The sequence below is a fragment of the Stomoxys calcitrans genome, chromosome 2 (assembly GCF_963082655.1).
Source record: "Stomoxys calcitrans chromosome 2, idStoCalc2.1, whole genome shotgun sequence".
Taxonomy (NCBI): Eukaryota; Metazoa; Arthropoda; class Insecta; order Diptera; family Muscidae; genus Stomoxys; species Stomoxys calcitrans.
In genome coordinates this window covers 73,040,139-73,059,758 of record NC_081553.1, presented here as the reverse complement: position 1 = coordinate 73,059,758, position 19,620 = coordinate 73,040,139, and the positions used below count along the sequence as shown (strand labels likewise).

The window sequence follows — 19,620 nt, the reverse complement described above, 5'->3', positions numbered from 1 at the left end:
GGACTTACCAACTAAGTACCCAAGCATGTTGGCTTGTTAAGTCAAGTTAATAAGTAAATCAACTTGTAAGGACAACCAACGTCTCTTTTTTATTGACGGACAAAGGTTCAGTGTTTTGCTTTGACTTTTTTTCTTTTGAAAAAGTGTGTGTGTACTTTTCTTATTAATCAATGGCTTATTACGGTTTATTAAATAAGTTTGTGGCATATATCTAAAAAAAAGTGCTTTAAGCATGTAAACAGGTTCTAGACATTCAACTTGGGCAATGTAATAGAAAATTTCACCATATCTAATATACGAGTACAAAAACAATCCCATGAAAAATGGCTGAACCGATTTTCAAGAAATTTTCACAGTTTAGCCCCCCCAGTGAAAAAAGGGTACTTCATTTTGTGATATTCTCGAGCTGGCTCACCCTCCTCCTAACCACAACCAGATTTCGGAAATGGGTGCTTATGGTTACCAAAACCCACACAATTGGTATAAAACGTTGGGGTCAAATAAACGTGGGGGACGCCCTACCCCAAAACCCACCCAAAGCGCATTTTTACTGATTGGTATAATATGGATATCAAATGAAAAGTATTTAAGAGTATAGTACAAACTTGATATTCGACCTCAGATATCGGAGGACCCGCCCACTCCCGAAATCGCCAAAAATGGCATGTTATCGATTGGGGCAATATGGGTATCAAATAAAAGGTAATTGGAAGTACAATATTAGAGTCCTAGGGGGCCGCCCCACCCCATACGGAGAAGTACGTCGATCGGGACAGTATGAGATGCCACCGGAAGTTACTTGAGAGCAGAATAGGAGGTTGCCAGGCGGGTTGTCCCATCCCAAAATTGGGCTTCAAATTTTATAAAAATTTGGGTCATTTGGGTCAATTCCCGTGGAGTCGACCCACCCCAAAATTATGCCCCAAATGGTAAAGTGTACCAAACGGGACAATATAGTATTCTAATGAAAGTTATTTGGGAGTTAAATACGAATATAATGGGTTGCCCAAAAAGTAATTGCGGATTTTTTAAAAGAAAGTAAATGCATTTTTAATAAAACTAAGCATGAACTTTAATCAAATATACTTTTTTCACACTTTTTTTCTAAAGCAAGCTAAAAGTAACAGCTGATAACTGATAGAAGAAAGAATGCAATTACAGAGTCACAAGCTGTGAAAAAATTTGTCAACGCCTACTATATGAAAAATCCGCAATTACTTTTTGGGCAACCCAATAAATAACTACACCCTAAAATGGCTTTTTAAATTGAATTTTTTTTTAATGTTTTGGATCCGGTGCCCATTACATTATTTGCTTATCGTACACTTTTTTCAAATACATGCTATATCCGATAAAATAGTTTTAGAGTCCCACAGGTCCTTCCTGAATCAACTTTATTCCAAATGTGGATGCCATTAAGTTGGTTTCTATATTGTACCGATCGCCCTACATGCCAGTTAGGGGGGTTTTTATGGCGGGCACAAGATTCTTGTTCCCAAATTCGGATATCAGATTCGTACATTAATCCCAAAGTTCTTTCATTTAAGTTCTACTTTGTCCCGATCATTCTGCATGAGTGTTTGTTTTTATATTTGGAGGACCCATGCTCTTGGTCTCTTATATTCGCAATCTACTTTCAAATCTACCTTTCATTTAAGACCCATATTGTCCCCGTCGACCTACATGTCAATTGTGAGGGTTCTTTTTTTCGGTTGTTTTCTCAGAAATTTGTTGTCCAAAATTAATATCAAATTCGTAGTCCAATTCCAATGACTTTTTATTAGAGCTAAAATTGTCTCGATCGGCTCATATGTTCTTTTGGGGGATTATTTGACTTTGAGATGGGTTTTTGGGTTGGAGCAGCTACCTTTGGTTTTAGCGGCGAATTTTAATATCCGCTTTGTATTATACTCCTAATTATCTTTCTTTTGAGGGCCCATATTGCTTAAATCGGCTCATGTTTATTTGGGTGGGTTTTTGGTCGATTTTTGAGGCGGGACGGCCTCCCTGTGACCTGAACCCACTTTATTATACATTTTTCATATTCTTTATCAAAATACCTTTGGCATATTGTCCCCTTCGGTTCACTTTTAATTTTGAGTGGTACTTTTAGGGTAAGGGGAGCGTCCGCCCCCCCCTTCCGATATCAAAAAATTATACAGCCTTTTATTCCTTCCAGACTATACTACTCAAATGAAAGATATTTGGGAGTAGAGCACCAATATGATATCCACATTTGGGGCGAAATATCTGAAAGGCGGTACCGGCAGCGTTATCGTTGTACCACTTTAGTATCACATTTGACACTATTTTTAGACAATGATACAAGTGTGCCACTTTTTTATGGTGCCTCTTAATACCATACTTTTTACGGTTTTGGGCCACTTTTCCACTCCCCTGTGCCACTTTTCAAAAACATTATTTTATTGCGTTTTTCCCTCGAACAGTCGTAGTGCATATGTTCAAATCTAGGCGTAAGCATTTGAAATATTTTCCAGAGGTGTTACTCTCCATCCCATTGTTGGTGACACCTCTTTAAAAAAAATGTCTATGAAGTGGCGTCGCTAACGCAGCTCAGACTCGGCAATAGAAAGGACACCTTTCCATTGGGCTTAATTTTCAATGTTCATAGGTATATTTTCACTTGTAATTATTCATACCCTCCCATTGAGGTCTTTCTCAGTTGATTAAGCGGCGTCAGTTTGTCCGTCAATATCTCGAAACATGAGTAAGCCCGCTCGATATTTTGCACAAGTAATTCTATTTGACGTGTCTTAAGATGTCTTCTTAATTCTAGGGGCGATAACGTCAGAAAAACTGTTCGAAAAGAGTCCAATTAGAAATGTTGTTTCTGCCCATCCAATTGAATTCAATTTCCGGTTAAAATATTTCGTCCCAGGAGACAACAACGTTTTTAGCTGAATTTGTCCATATGATGTGCTGTTACCTCTTTCAATATTCATGTCAAAATCTCAACGGTGGTAGAAATCGTCCAGAGAACTGAACCAGTAATACATTGGGGAAGAGATGCACAATTCGATTTCACCGACCTTTACGCCTTTATAGAGTGTGCCACCTATTAAGAAAAAGTGTGCTACCTTTTTTAAATTTTGAAATTTTCCAACGGTAACGCTTGGTACCAGCACCCCAAAAAGGACTTATTTCCAGACCGTGCCAAATAAAATAAGGGAGTGAAGGAAGGCGCAGCGGAGCGGGCCCTGTCCAGCTAGTATATCATATCTTTGGATTTTGGTTATTCAGTGACTGATAGTAAAATTTGATAAGGAAAATGTTTGTCTTTGACTTCATCCACCTAAAGTCTGAGGGATTTTCCCTGTTATTTTTTGTAATGGACCACAGTGTAATAATGTGGTCATGAATCATTCTTCTATGACGTTTTGGTCTTTATTACATTAAAGAGAAATGTCATTGTACAGATAAAAGTGCTGTGGTAGAATTTCTTTGAGCTTTTCATCTAATTTTATTTGTTTGTTGTTATCCTTTGTAATTGAAAACACACTCAATCTGGACTTGACAACTTACCCCAATCGAAATGCCACATATATGGCAGACAACAATCTAATATATCAACCCAATTTATTGAAGCTTTTGCTCAACTAGATTTTCTTGTCGTTCCTTCTTTTCTTTCACACTCCCTCTCTCTCTCTGTTTACAGTGTTTCACATTTTAATGCAATTTAGCTCGGCTGTTACCTACAACATGTTTGTTACATTGGGTTTAATTACCGCCGTTCCTGTTTCAGGAGGTAAGTAGGTAGAATGACTGTCCAACTGACCTACCTGACACTGACTGTTTGATGTAATTGCCATTGTTGATTGGATTTAATGACTATTCAAGAGAACAACAAACAGCCAAAGTGGTGGTGTTGTACAAACATCCATTGATTTGATTGAATTACAATTTTCCCTTTCCTATGTTCGACTTGCAGCTCTGGATGTTGTCTTGTATGGAGCCACTTTTGCTGGCATGAAGTTGGCCGGAGTTATACTGATTGCGGTGGGCTTCTTTTTGGTTATGTTCCCCGAGAATTGGCCAGACTATATAACGCGTTTGCTAAGGTATGTTGTAAAGTGCTTTGTTTCAAAGGACTTTTCGTTTCCGTTTCCGTTATATTTACATATCTAATCATTTATAGATCTTTTCGTTGGTTTTCATTATGGTTTAAAATGTTTTGAAAAGTGTTTTTAAACAATTAACTGCTAAATTTAAAACTAATGCTAAACTAAAAATTTAATGCTAATCATTTTTTTCTATGTGACAAATAATTTTCATAAAATTTTTTTCTTTGTAATAATCGAAAAAAATAACATGATTTTCATTTTTCTTTTGTGATTTTTCTTTCCCCTCATATTCGAAACCGCCAATTTAAAACAAATGGATTTTTTTTAACAAACATTATTTAAACACTCTTTTGTGAGTGTGTAATTTTTGTTAAAAAAAAAAAACGGCAACAAAATTGGCCATATCATTTGAACAAAATTCGTTAATAATCTCTCTCTCTCTCAAAAAAAATTTGTATGAAATGCCTTTCAGAAAAAGTGGTCGTGCTATACTGCGTTATCAGTGTTGTTGTGAGTTGGCCGAAATTCACTACACCCATTCGGTAGGAGGCCTATCTATGACATACATACCTATTGTACTTTGTTTTCTGTTGTTTTTGCAAAAAAAAAAATAATTAAAAAAAAAAAACAAAACCCCTATCAACTCTATATAAGCTCTATATATATAATAGCCGTGTTCACGCTGACACATTCACAGTTACAAATATGAAAATGCTCTTAGTTTTCATAGAAGCCTCTAGGTGTTGCATCACAAATCCACATTGGAGGGCTTTGTTTACACTCAACTCTCAAGTTTATTAACAAGAAGAAGAGAAAAAAATAATAGCTATTTAGACATTTGATAAGGGAAGTTCCATAAAAAAAATCGACTCAGTGTTTTTTAATTTGCAATTTTTTTCAATTGCCATTATCTCATTGTTTTCTGCAACGGTTTTCGAAAAAAGTTTGTGTATTGTTGTTTGTGGGCTTAGAAAACCCCTATTAGATAATAGATGAAAATATAATGATAATTTACCCATCTCGAGTTTTCCCTTAAAAAATCCCCAAAAATCTTGACTATCTGTCTTTTGATTTAGCAAAATTAAGTGCCTACAGATGGCGCTTTCTTTATCCACGTCTCCCAAAATGTGTGTTGCTATCTTTAACAGCAAGATCTTCAACTGGAGTCCTATTTTGTCCCGACTAGGTGTTTGTTTGGCTTTTTTATACCCCATAGGATGCGGGTATACTATTGGATTGCCCAAAAAGTAATTGCGGATTTTTTAAAAGAAAGTAAATGCATTTTTAATAAAACTTAGAATGAACTTTAATCAAATATACTTTTTTTACACTTTTTCTAAAGCAAGCTAAAAGTAACAGCTGATAACTGACAGAAGAAAGAATGCTATTACAGAGTCACAAGCTGTGAAAAAATTTGTCAACGCCGACTATATGAAAAATCCGCAATTACTTTTTGGGCAACCCAATAATTTCGTCATTCTGTTTGTAACACCTCGAAATATGCGTCTAAGACCCCATAAAGTATATATATATATATATATATGTTCTTGATCGTCATGTCATTTTAAGTCGATCTAGCCATGTCCGCCCGTCCGTCTATCTGTCGAATGCACTCTAACCTTCGAAGGAGTAAAGCTAGCCGCTTGAAATTTTGCACAAATACTTTTTATTAGCGTAGGTCGGTTGGGATTGTAAATGGGCCAAATCGATCCATGTTTTTATATCGCTGCCATATAAACCGATCTTGGGTCTTGACTTCTTGAGCCTCTAGAGGGCGTAATTCTCGTCCGATTTGACTACTAAAATTTTGCATGTGGTGTTTTGGTATCACTTCCAACAACTGTGCTAAGTATAGTTCAATTCGGTTCATACCCCGATATAGGTTCCATATAAAACGATCTTGGGTCTTGACTTCTTAAACCTCTAGAGGGCGCAATTCTCCTCGGATTTGGCAGAAATTTTGTACAACAGTTTCTCCCACGACCTTCAAGATACGTGTTCCATATGGTCTGAATCGCTCTATTGCTTGATACAGCTCCAATATAAATTGATATCCCGATTTTCGTCCGATTTGACAAAAATTTTGCATGTGGTATTTTGTTATCACTTCCAACATCTGTGCAAAGTATAGTTCAAATCGGTTCATAACCTGATATAGCTGCCATATAAACCAATCTGGGGACTTGACTTCTTGAGCCGCTGGAGGGCACAATTGATCTGGATCTTGAATTCTTGAGCCTCTAGAGGTCGCAATTATTATCCGATTTGGCTGAAATTTTGCATAGCGTATCCACATTGGAGCGAAATGTCTGAAAGGCGGTGCAACGGTATGGTTCAAATCGCTTGATAACCTGATATAGCTTCCATATAAATCGATTTCAAATCTTGACTTCTTGAGCCGCTAGAGGGCGCAACAAGTATCCGATTTGCCTGAAATTTTGTATAAAGTGATTTCTTCTAACAACTACGCCAAATGTGGTTCAAATCGATGCATAGCTTGATGTAGCTCCCATATAATCTGGTCTCTGATTTTGATTTCTTGATCCGCTAGAGGCCGCAGTAATTTTCCGATTTGGCTGAAATTCTGCATGAAATGTTTTGGTTTGACCATCAACAACTGTGTCAAGTATGGCTCAAATCGGTTCATAACCTGATATAGCTCCCATATAAACCGATTACGGATCTTGAATTCTTGAGCCTCTAGAGGTCGCAATTATTATGCGGTTTGGCTGAAATTTTGCATAGAGTATTTCCTTCTAATTTCCAACAACTGCGTCAGGTATGGTTCAAATCCGTCCATAACCTGATGTAGCTCCCATATAATCTAATCTCTGATCTTGACTTCGTGAGCCTCTAGAGGGCGCAATTATTATCCAATTTTACTGTGGTGCTTATATAATCATTTGCCAATAAATGTTTCAAAGTGTTGTAAAGTTTGTTATACAAAGTCTAGAAATCCAATTTGCTTTGATTATGGTATGAACACCTGTCAAAACAAAAATTCTAGTGATGCCTTGGAGCCTGTCGAGTGTTGGCTTTGTTTTTAAACTGCTTACTTAGTCCAAAGTAGCATCTGTTTGCCACTATCATTCTTCGCTTTATTTCAGAACTGGTCTCATTCGTTTCGGTTATGGCGGCGCCGAGGTAGACAAAGTTGCTGACTATCTTAAAGTTGTGGTTCTTAACTTTCTCCATATTCTTTTTCTGATCGATTGTAGAAGGCGTTTTGGGAGTTGATACCATCTATTTTGTTATATCTGCATTTTTTGTTTTCAAAGAATCCCTTTCGATTCTTTCAACAGCTGCAATTACTACTCACGGTGATCGACCTATGATGTTGATGCCGTCGACATAGTCGAGTAGCGTGTATTTTCGTGTAATTAGTGCGCCATATCTATTCACATCTGCATCTCGTATAATCTTCTCCAGCAGGATATTGAAGAGACCACACGATAGGTCTGAAACATTGTTTAGTATTGAATGGTTCGGAGAGATTCCTTCCTATTCTTACTGAGGAACGCGTATCAGTCAGTCTCATCCGGCAGTCTTTTTAATTTTGCAGGCTTGAAACACCCTTGAAATCGGCTTTGTAGTCAACAAAGAGATGGTAGGTGTTGATTTGTCCTTCTCGGGTCTTCTCTAGAATTTGGCACATTGTTAATATGTCGTCTATAGTGGATTTACCAGGTCTAAGGCCTTATTAATAAGGTCCAATTATCTCATTGAGTTTTGGGTTTAATCTTTCACACAGTACACTCGAGAGTATCTTGTATGCAATGGGGAGGAGACTTATTCCTCTGTTGATGGCACATTCCGTCTTGTCTCCTTTCTTGTATAGGGAACATAGTATGAGGAGGTTCCAATCATCGGGTATGCGTTCTTCTAGCAAGATCTCGCAGACAAGCTGATGCATACGCCTTGTCGTCATGCAATGCAATTTTGCCCATGAACATTCCACTAAGGAACCGGGGCAAACTGGAGGCCACCGTAGCGCAGAGGTTAGCATGTCTGCCTATGACGCTGAACGCCTGAGTTCGAATCCTGGCGAGACCATCAGAAGAAAATTTTCAGCGGTGGTTTTCCCCTCCTATTGCTGGCAACATTTGTGAGGTAATATGCCATGTAAAACTTCTCTTCAAAGAGGTGTCGCACTGCGGCACGCCGTTCGGAAAGGAGGCCCCTTATCATTAAACTTAAACTTGAATCGGACAGCACCTATTGATATGTGAGAAGTTTCCCCCTGTTCCTTGTCGTCATGTCGCCTCCGATCTTATAGTTTTGCGGGTAACCCATCGGCTCCTGCTGCCTTATTGTTTATCATTCAGGTCAATGCTACTTGGACCTCATTCTGACTAAGTGGTAAATACTCTATGCCATCATCGGGGATTGGTTCTGCGTTATCCTCTTCACCGCCATCGTCGGACAATAGCAGTTGGATAAAATGTTCTTTCCATATCCTCTACACGCTGTCTGTGGCAGTTACCAGATTTCCTTCTTTGTCTCTGCAGAAGGATAAGCCTGCACCAAAGCCGTCATTTTAAGGTTGAATTCTTTGGTAGAATTTCCGCGCTTCATTCTGACTCCTGTACATCTCATTTCGCTTACACTCACGCCTTTCCATTTAATTTTTCTTTCTGCTGAATAGACGTTTCTTCTCTTTCTCCTTTTCTCACGATTCCTCTCCTTCATCTAGCGCGTTGCTACTAATTGCAGGGTTGCTCTGTATCCCGTATTCTTAGCTTCAGTAGCATCTCGACACTCTTGGTCGTACCATGGGTATCCATACCCAAGTACGGATTTCGCGGCATTTTCCATAGAGTGAGTAAAACCACAAACGCTTTCATGAATTGTAAAATATGAATCAGGTCTCGGTCAGAATTGTAAAGAAAAAAATTAAAAGTCGAATATCCCCGAAACAAGATGAGATATTGTAGACCTCAAATGAACTTTTTTTTAGGGATTTTTGAGCACTATTCAGCAAAAAAGAACCAAGATTTGACTGCCCCAACAAATTTTAGAAATACCTAGGTGACAAACTTAAAGGGCCTGAAAAAAGGCGCCCAAACAACCTAGGGCCTCGATCTCGCTAACACCTCTGCTCTAACCATTCCAAATTTCAAAGAGATATCTCTTCCCGTTCTCACACTGCATATTTTGCACAAGTTTTCTCGATTTTCTCCGATTTGCCTGCCTAATAATATGCGTGTCCATTATTAACAAAATAAATATAGCTATCAAACGTCTTTATCCGATTTATTAAACGTAGATCAGAATCAAACATAGAAAATAAAATTTGTATTCCTAAATCTAGATTTCAATCAATTTCTTTATATACCTGTCCTACCTGGGGCAGTTGTGCAAAAACTCATATTGGTGAAATTCAAAGGGCCTAAAATAAAAAACTCAAGATGACGTTAAATTTGCCCTGACATTTCAGCAACAAAAGACTTCACGAAATAATGTCGTACTAGCAATAATTGTCTGCAGGCTACCGTAGCGCAGAGGTTAGCATGTCCGCCTATGACGTTCGAATCCTGGCAGGATCGTCGGAAAATCTTTCAGCTGTGTTTAGCCCCTCTTAATGCTGGCGATATTTGTGAGGTACTTTGCCATGTAAAAACTTCTCCCCAAAGAGGTGTCGCTCTGGGGCACGCCGTTCGGACTCGGCTATAAAAAGGAGGTCCCTTATCATTGAGCTTAAAAATTTAATCGGTTTGCATTTTTTGCAATAAATGTCTAAACAAATTAGAACTAATGTTAATTTGTTTATTGAGTCATTAAATAACTTTGCGAAATTGCTAACCTGCTATCGGGCAATATTTTCATATTTCATTGAAGATTTTTGTGTTAAATAATTTTCCTTCGCTATATATATATAGGAAAAAAATTAAACCTTGGCGACAAGTTCTCTTAATATTCCACACCTGTCTACGGTATAGCTCGGCGTGCTTTAGGAGAAGATAACCACCGCTGGAAATTTTTTTACGACGGTCTCGAACCCAGTTATCAGGCATTCAGCATCATAGGCAGAAAAGCTAATCGAGAACTATTGGGTTGCCTAAAAAGTAATTGCAGATTTTTTAAAAGAAAGTAAATGCATTTTTAATAAAACTTAGAATGCACTTTAATCAAATATATAATTGCCATTTTGTTCGATAACCTTTTGCCATCTTCCTGGCAAATTTAGTATTCCACGCTCATAGAACTTCTGGCCTTTATCTGCAAAAACCTGAACCAAGTGCGATTTTATAGCCTCATAATTGCCGAAAGTGTTACCATTTAAGGAGTTCTGCAAAGATCGAAATAAATGGTAGTCTGATGGTGCAAGGTCAGGGCTATACGGTGGATGCATCAAAAGTTCCCAGCCAAGCTCACTCAGTTTTTGGCGAGTGACCAAAGATGTGTGCGGTCTAGCGTTGTCTTGGTGGAATATGACACCTTTACGATTGACCAATTCTGGTCGCTTCTCCTTGATGGCTGTATTCAATTTGTCCAATTGTTGACAGTAAACATCCGAATTAATCGTTTGGTTCCTTGGAAGCAGCTCAAAATATACCACACCCTTCCAATTCCACCAAACAGACAGCATAACCTTCTATTGGTGGATATCAGCCTTTGAAGTGGTTTGAGCTGGTTCACCATGCTTGGACTTGTAAACAATCCATTTTGCATCTCCAGTTATGATTCGTTTTAAAAACGGATCAAATTCATTGCGTTTAAGGTGCATATCACAAGCGTTGATTCGGTTTGTTAAATGAATTTCTTTCAACGTGACCGACCTGAACGTGGCTCATCTTTAAGTGAAAAATCTCCAGAACGGAATTTGCGAAACCAATTTTGATACTGTCTTCCTTTATCACCATACACATCTCGTAACTTTTTAGCAACCTGCTCCGCGTTTTTTCCTTTACGGAAATAATAAAGTAAAATATGACGAAAATGCTCCTTTGTGGGCTTCATATTAAAATTGACGTCAAACAAACAAATGTAAACAAAATTTCGCGCACTTTTTTTCTGAAGCAAGCTAAAAGTAACAGCTGATAACTGACAGAAGAAAGAATGCAATTACAGAGTCACAAGCCGTTGAAAAAATTTGTCAACGCCGACTATATTACTACTATTTTACCGACAATTACTTTTTGGACAACCCAATAAGTAGGCCTAGATATATCGCCTCCTTTGACAATTGTGGATTGGTCCCTTTGTTTTCCGAGTAAAGAGCACCGACTACTTCTTCGTTGGGTTATTCCTGAACCCATTCCTCGTAGCCGAACTCGACAGTCTCCTAAGTGACGTTTCCATGACATCCGCGTATGCGGTTTGTTTGGAGTCTTTCTTGCCATCTTTTACTTGTTTTTTTTTTTTTGCAAATTCGCCCATGAACATTCCATTAAGGAACAGCTCTTTCTTAAGCAAATTCTTTTCCGGTTTCTTAAGTTGTGATACTCCTTCTGGCCTTGATTTCAGAAAGATTGCGTTCAGCCTCCACGACAATATCCATTGGGGATTCCAGTTCCCTTGCGTCTCATATGATCTTCTGCTTGAACTGAATTTCCCTCTTTTTTTTTGGATTTCTGTATAGCTTTCTTTTTTGGCTCGAAAAGGAGCATGGATTTAAATACAGACAAACGGATCGACTTTATTAACTACTTGCGAATCTTAAACCGAAATCGGGAAGCGATTACAATTCAACAACTACTTGTGAATCTTTAACCGAAATTATACCACTCTGAGTCGATTTTTTATGGATTTCCTTTAAGAGCATAAAATAGAAGCAATTTTTTACTGAACTACAACTGATTGAGCTTTTTGTTTTGAAAATGTTTTTTTTTTTTATTTTAGTTAACAATTTTCCATTTAAACTTTCCATTTTCAAAAAAAAAAACAAACTACAAAATCTATCTTTCTATGTAACCATTCTGTATTCTCTGATTTACATTGAGCTGAAAGGAAATTTTCTAAAACTAGAATACCTGTATTTTTTTTTTCTTTGGTGGTTTTTCATCTTCCCCCCCAACTCTCCCTTTTAAAGGCTGCTGTTGTACACTACAGATATTAGAAAATTTATCGAAACGAAAAAAAAAAAAAACAAAAGAAACCCCCAATTATTTTTCTCTCTCTCTCGCTCCGCCTCTGTCTGTCTCTCCATAACGTTGCAAGAATTACAAGAATTGCTGTGCTGCTGTTGTACGTACACACCCCACTGTTGCCGTTGTTGTTGTTTTATATACTAACTACTAATCGTATTCATACATACATACATACATATAAGCTGTTGATGGATTTCCAGTTTGAATTGAAATTTAAAAAAAAAAGTACTAATTATTGGTGGCTGTTGTAATCGGTGTTGTTTACTACTACTACTACAAGAAAGAGATAAATATTTCCTTCATACGTGCATACACAAGATATTCTTCATTGATTGATTCATTTAATTTGATTGATTGATCCTCCTCTAGTTGTTGTTTAAATGGTTAACTAAATATTCGTATGTACAATTTTTTACTATATATATATAAACTTATATCAAGTATTTTACTCAATATATATATATATATATTCGTGTGGCTGAAATTCTATATATCTTTCTCTTGCTCACTCTCTTCTAAAACTATCTCGCTCTCTCTCTCTGTCCCACACTCTTACACATGATCTTGGTTTTTTTTGATGGCGGCTGTAAAAATTTAGTTACCCCCCAACATAAAAGTTAGTTATAATGCATTTGACCTAAATCTCATTGTGGTCAGGATATTTTTTATGAGTTGTTCTTTTACTATTTGTATATATATATACATACTTATGGATATATATTGCGTTGGCCGTTGTTGTTTCCTTATTTTTTGGTTTTTGATTTTTGCGCACAATCGCTTCCAATGGATCTCACCCGAATACGCATGTTGTTGAAATAATTTTGTAAAGCCTCTTTTTGTTCATATGTTTATTTGTTGTTAATTTTAGCCAATTATTATTTTATAAGATATTCAGATTACAGTTCTTAACCAGATTTATTTTATAAGTGAATAATCGAAATATTTTTTTAATAATTTAATATTATTTTTCTGAAATATTGGTATATTATTGTGTAAGTTATTTAATTATTTCTAACAACATAACGCGAATTTTTGAGTTTTCTGATCAGAATTAACCATATACCAAATTGGGGTATGTGCAACGAATAAATTGTTCCTGATTCTCATTGTTTTTGGATTCAGCTGTTTTTGTCTTAAAACCAAAAAAAAACCCCAGCTGCAACAATTCTAAAACACAAAGGTTTGCAAATTGATCAGCTTGAATTGTTTTCACGAAGCATTGTTTCAAAAAAATCATCCGATTTGATAAGCAAACTAGCAACGGCATACGGAAACATACTTCGAATAAACATCAACACCCAAAGGAGTTCGTTAAAAATTGTTTTATATTAAAATTATCATAAACATTATTGAAGAATCCATTGCCATTCTATGATTTGAGCCGTCAAGAAATACGCATATAAAAAAAAATAAGATAAAAATTGTACCCTGCGGGAGCTATAACAAGTAATAGACCGATTTCGATCATACTATGCATGAATATTGGAAATCGTAATAGAAGTCATCATCAAAAAAAGTCACCTTTTTGCATTCCTTAAATAAAGAGCATTAGACGTTGTCAGAATGTTTCGAACGTTTCGTTCACAAAAAACTGTTGTTGATTTTTGAACATTTGTGACTGATCCGATGACATCTGTGTGTTTATTCAATTTTATGAAGCAACTAGCTGAAGCCGGCCCGCTCTGCTGGGCCTTCAATAGCCCCACGCGAAAAATTTCGTAAAACAATATGTATCTGCCCAGAACAATTGGTTTATATACTCCCAAACCCTCTACCTTTTATTTATACCCCATATAGCCATGGTTGGCAAATATTTGCACTTGGTGAGGGGTTTTGGAGCCCCTGATTGTTATGACTACCCCCTTCCAATATCAACAAATTATATAGTCTATTGTTCCTTCCAGACCATATACGTAATCTACTCCCAAATAGCTTTAAGTGGAGTCCCATATTGTCAAGTTCGTCCAATATGTGTATTTGAGGGGATTTTGGGGCCAGGCAGCCCTCTTGGTACTTGAACTCTACGTTTTACTCTACTCTCAAATACCTTTCATTTAGGTCCCATATTGTACCCATCGGTCCACTTTTATTTTAGGGTTGTGCTTTTAGGTAAGGGGGAGAGTCCGCCCCCTTCCGATATCAACAAATTATATAGCCTATTTCTCCTTCCAGATCATATTCCTAATCCAATTCCTAATGCCTTTCATTTGAACCTATTTGAGGGGATTTTAGGTCCGGAAGGCCCCCTAGGTACCTGGACCCAATGTTTATTATCAAATTAATACTCTACTACTCTACTACTACTCTACTCCCGAATACCTTTCATCTGAGTTCCATATTGTCCCGATCGGTTAACTTTTATTTTTGGGTGGTGCTTTCGGGAGAGGGTCCGCCTCCTTACGATATCAACAAACTCTATAACCTATTTCTCCTTCCATACCTTATTCGTAATCTACTCCATAATACCATTCATTTGAGTCCCATATTGTCCCCATCAGTCCACTTTTATTTTAGGGTTGTGCTTTTAGGTAAGGGGGAGAATCCGCCTCCCCTTCCGAAATCAACAAATTATATAGCCTATTTCTCCTTTCAGACCATAATCGTAATCCACTTCCTAATGCCTTTCATTTGAGTCCTTTATTGTCATTATAGTCCAATATGCCAAATTGGGGGGATTTTGGGTCGGGGCGGCCCCCTAATCGGTCCACTTTTATTTTTGCTTGGTGCTTTTTGGGGTAAGGGGGAGTGTCCGCCCCTTCCGATATCAACAAATTCTATAGCCTATTGCTCCTTTCAGACCATATTCGTAATATACTCCCTAATATCTCTCATTTGAGTTCTATATTGTCATTATCGTCCAATACACCTATTTGAGGGGATTTTGGGGTGCGGCGGACCTCAAGGTATCTGGTCCCAATGTTTATTATCACATTAATACTCTACTCCCGAATACCTTTCATTCGACTCTCATATTGTCCCGATTGGTCCACTTTTATTTTTGCGTGGTGCTTTTGCGGGAAGGGGGAGTGTCCACCCCCTTACGATATCAAAAAATTCTGTAGCCTATTGCTCCTTCCAGACCATATTCGTAATCGACTCTCTAATACCATTTAATGGAGTCCCATACTGTCCGGATCGGTCCACTTTTATTTTTATACCATCATAGGATGGGGGTACACTAAGTTCGCCATTCTGTTTGTAACTACTCGAAATATTCATCTGAGACCCCATAAAGTATATATATTCTTGATCTAGCCATGTCCGTCCGTCCGTCTGTCTGTCGAAAGCACGCTAACTTCCGAAGGAGTTAAGCTAGCCGTTTAAAATTTTGCAGAAATAGTTTTTATTGGTGTAGGTCGATTGGTATTGTAAATGGGCCATATCGGTCCATGTTTTGATATAGCTGCCATATAAACCGATCTTGGGTCTTGACTTCTTGAGCCTCTAGAGGGCGCAATTTTCATCTGATTTGACTGAAATTTTCCACATAGTGTTTTAAAATCACTTCTAACAACTGTGCTAAGTATGGTTCAAATCGGTTAATAACCTGGTATAGCTGTCATATAAACCGATCTTGGGTCTTGACTTCTTGAGCCTCTAGAGTGCGCAATTCTTATCCGATTAGAATGAAATTTTGCACGACGTGTTTTGTTATGATATCCAACAACTGTGCCAAGTATGATTCAAATCGGTTCATAACCTGATATAGCTGCCATATAAACCGATCTGGCATCTTGACTTCTTGAGACTCTAGAGGTCGCAATTATAATCCGATTTGCCTGAAATTTTGTACGACGGATCCTCTCATGACCATCAACATATTTATTATGGTCTGAATCGGTCTATAGCCCGATACAGTTCCCATATAAATCGATCTCTCTATTTTACTTTTCGAGCCCCCAAATTCTTATTCGAATTGGCTGACATTTTACACAGATCTCCAACATATAATTTAATTGTGGTCTAAACCGGATCATATCTTGATATCGCTCTAAAAGCAGAGCAAATCTTTTTTCATGTCATTTTTTGCCTAAGAAGAGCTGCCGGGAAAAAAACTTTACAAATGCGCTCCATGGTGGAGGGTATATAAGATTCGGTCCGGCCGAACTTAGCACGTTTTTCCTTGTGCTTTTGGGGTAGGGGGGAGGATCCCCCTTACGATATCAAAAAATTCTGTAGGCCATTGCTCCTTCCAGACCATGTTCGAAATCTTCTTCCTAATACCTTTCATTTGAGTCCTATATTGTCATTATCGTCCAATACGCCTATTTTAGGGGGTTTTGGCTTCTTATGACTTAACATTACTAGTGAATTTCATATAAATCAGATTTAGATATATATAGAACTCTATTCAAAACTGAATTGAAATCAGATAAATAAAAAGATCTCTGCGTCACTAATAACAAGTTTGACGGCGTCTGGCATAATGGACTTATAAACAAACTCAGAATGCTGCTTCCTGAAAATTATAGCGATATCCTCACATCGTATCTGAGAGATCGATACTACAGGGTACGGTACGAAAATGAATATTCCGAACTGCACCCCATACTCTCAGGAGTCCCACAGGGCAGTATCCTAGGCCCTATTTTATATCTTATCTATACTTATGATATGCCTCTAAACGAAAACTGTTTCATAGGAACTTTTGCTGATGATACGGTCTTGATGTCTTCAGGTTCAAGCTCAAAAGAATCAATAACTTGCTTGCAATCTGCCTTAAACAATATATCTAATTGGACCAAAGAGTGGGGACTAAAACTAAATAGTAATAAATCAGCTCACGTGGATTTTTCCAAGGTACACACTAGAAATACACCATTATACTTAAACTCTGAGCAAATACCAGTAGCAAACTCCGCAAAGTACTTAGGATTTACCCTAGATTCAAAGTTAACATGGAAAGATCATATTAATAAAAAGAGGGATGAGCTAGATATAAAATACCGTAACTTAAGCTGGCTAATTGGAAGAAACTCAGTCTTATCAACGGACAACAAACTTCTGATCTACAAACAGACGCTAAAACCTCTGTGGCAATATGGCATACAACTTTGGGGATGTGCTTCAAACAGTAATATAGAAAAAATACAAAGGTTCCAAAATAAAGCAATGAGATCAGCTGTCAATGCACCATGGTTTGTCCGAAATAGTGACTTACATCGAGATCTTAAAATGAAAACTGTAAAAGAGGAAATCTCTAACCATGCTCAGAAACATGCAATGCGGCTCCAGCAACATACTAACCCTGAGGCCCTAAAGCTGCTCGATTATTCGAATCAATTCAGAAGACTGCAACGATTCAAACCCCATGATTTGTTAACACGCTTCACAGGATAGAAGATAGATAGCATATTACGTAATAGAAATAAATTATCTTAATTCAAATATTTTGTATTAGGTTAATCTAATTACCCAATTATTTTTTAGTACGTCTGCATCAAAACTACTAGTTAGTCACTTTGTAATTAGAGACTAGTTGTAGTATTACTTTAAGCATGATACCTATTCAATAAATTTGCTTAAAAAAAAAAAAAAAAAAAAAAAAAAAAAAAAAAAAAAAAAACTAATAACAAGTAAAAGCGTGCTTAGTTCGGCTGGACCGAACCTTATAAACCCTCTTCCATGGATCGAATTTTTGGAGTTCTTTGGCCCGGTATTTCTATTTAGGCAAACAAAGGAAAATGGATAAGAATTGCTATGCTATTTGAGCTATATCAAGTTATGATCCGATTCGGACCTTAACTGAATTGAATGTTGAAGACCACAGTAGAAATCGTTGTGTAAATTTTCAAAATTCCAAATAGGATAAGAATTGCGCTCTTTAGAGGCTCAAGAAGTAAAATAGGGAGATCGGTTTATATAGGAGCTAAATAGGCTATAGACTGATTCAAACCTTATTTGAAAGTTGAAGGTCATTGGCGAACCCGAATGAAAGACTCCATCGGGTCAATTCGGTACGTACAACCGGCTATGAGATTGAACGCGAAGAATCTTTCTCTCACACACTCCAAGGACTGCCTCGTCTGCTTTCACAAGTACCCATGTCGCAGAATCATATAACAACACGGTTAGTATCAGTGTCTTGTATAGTACGATCTTCATCTGTCGAGAGGTGGCCTTGTTTTTAAACTGCCTACTTTATCCAAAGTAGCAACTATTTGCAAGTATTATTCTTCGCTTTATTTCAAAACTGGTGTCATTCGTTTCGGTTACAGCGGTGCCGAGGTACATAAAGTTACTGACTATCTAAAAGTTGTGGTTCCCAACTTTCTCCATTTTCTTTATCTGATCGGTTGTAAGGGCGTTTTGAGAGATGATCTCTTTCGATTCTTTCAAAGGCTGCAGTTTCCACTTCCGGTGACAGACCTATGATGTCGATCGGCATAGACGAGTAGCATGTGTTCTCTTGTGATTCACATCTGCATCTCGTATAATCTTCTCCAGCAGGATATTAAATAGATCCCAGATAGGCACCTTGTCTGAAACCTCGTTTAATATTAAATGGTTCGGAGAGATTCTTTCCTATTCTAACTGAGGAACGTGTATAAGCAAGTGCCATCATGCAGAGACTTATTAATTTTGCAGGGATACCAACCTCAGACATGGCTTGAAATACCTTTAAACCATAGGGGTATCAAAGTGATGGTAGGTGTGGATTTGTCCTTCTCGGGTCTTTTCCAGGATTTGGCGCCGTGTGAATATCTGGTCTAGGGTGGAATTACCAGGTCCTCTTTACAAACAATAAAGAAAAAATTTAAAAATTGAGGCAAGATCGATCAGGAGATCGATTTATAAATATAAAAGCGGTTTCAATGCACAGACCGAATAAAACCAAATTTAATACAGTCAGTCAGTGGGTCTTGAGAGAAATCATTTTAAACAAGTTAAAGCGTGCTAAGTTCGGCCGGGCGGAATCGCATATTTGGTTTGGCTGTTGGAGACCAAATTGTGCAAAATTTCAGGCAAATTGGATAAGAATTGCGTCCTATAGTGGCTCAAGAAATAAAATTGGGAGATCTGTTTATATGTGAGCTATTGGGTTGCCCAAAAAGTAATTGCGGATTTTTCATATAGTCGGCGTTGACAAATTTTTTCACAGCTTGTGACTCTGTAATTGCATTCTTTCTTCTGTCAGTTATCAGTTGTTACTTTTAGCTTGCTTTAGAAAAAAAGTGAAAAAAAGTATATTTGATTAAATTTCATTCTAAGCCTTACGGCAGTAGTCGCAGCAATTTGTCTAGCCACAATGTCCAGAGGCATTAGATGTAGCATTAAATTCAGGTCGCCAGACGGTGTCGTCCTCAGTGTGGCTGGGATGCACAAACAAGCCATTTTTTGGTTTGAAGCGCCGTCCACCAGACCACAACACCATATATCATTATAGGTCTGACAACTGCAGTATATACCCAATGCATTACACGCGGTCTAAATCCCCAACTTTGCCG

At 37.5% G+C, this 19,620-nt stretch overlaps 1 protein-coding gene across 6 annotated transcripts in view; it reads left to right on the top strand.

Annotated features, from left to right (window-relative positions):
- The window catches only part of LOC106081321 (solute carrier family 35 member F3), a 161,634-nt gene that overhangs the window by 110,230 nt on the left and 31,784 nt on the right, over positions 1-19,620 (top strand). For 3 of the 6 annotated variants that reach the window (XM_059362304.1, XM_059362303.1, XM_059362308.1), the window contains exons 6-8: positions 3,677-3,766; positions 3,950-4,079; positions 4,555-4,624. In XM_059362304.1, coding sequence (XP_059218287.1) covers positions 3,677-3,766; positions 3,950-4,079; positions 4,555-4,624 — 290 coding nt within the window. The remainder of the gene's footprint in view (positions 1-3,676; positions 3,767-3,949; positions 4,080-4,554; positions 4,625-19,620) is intronic. The other 3 variants (XM_059362305.1, XM_059362306.1, XM_059362307.1) reach the window with 1 other exon arrangement.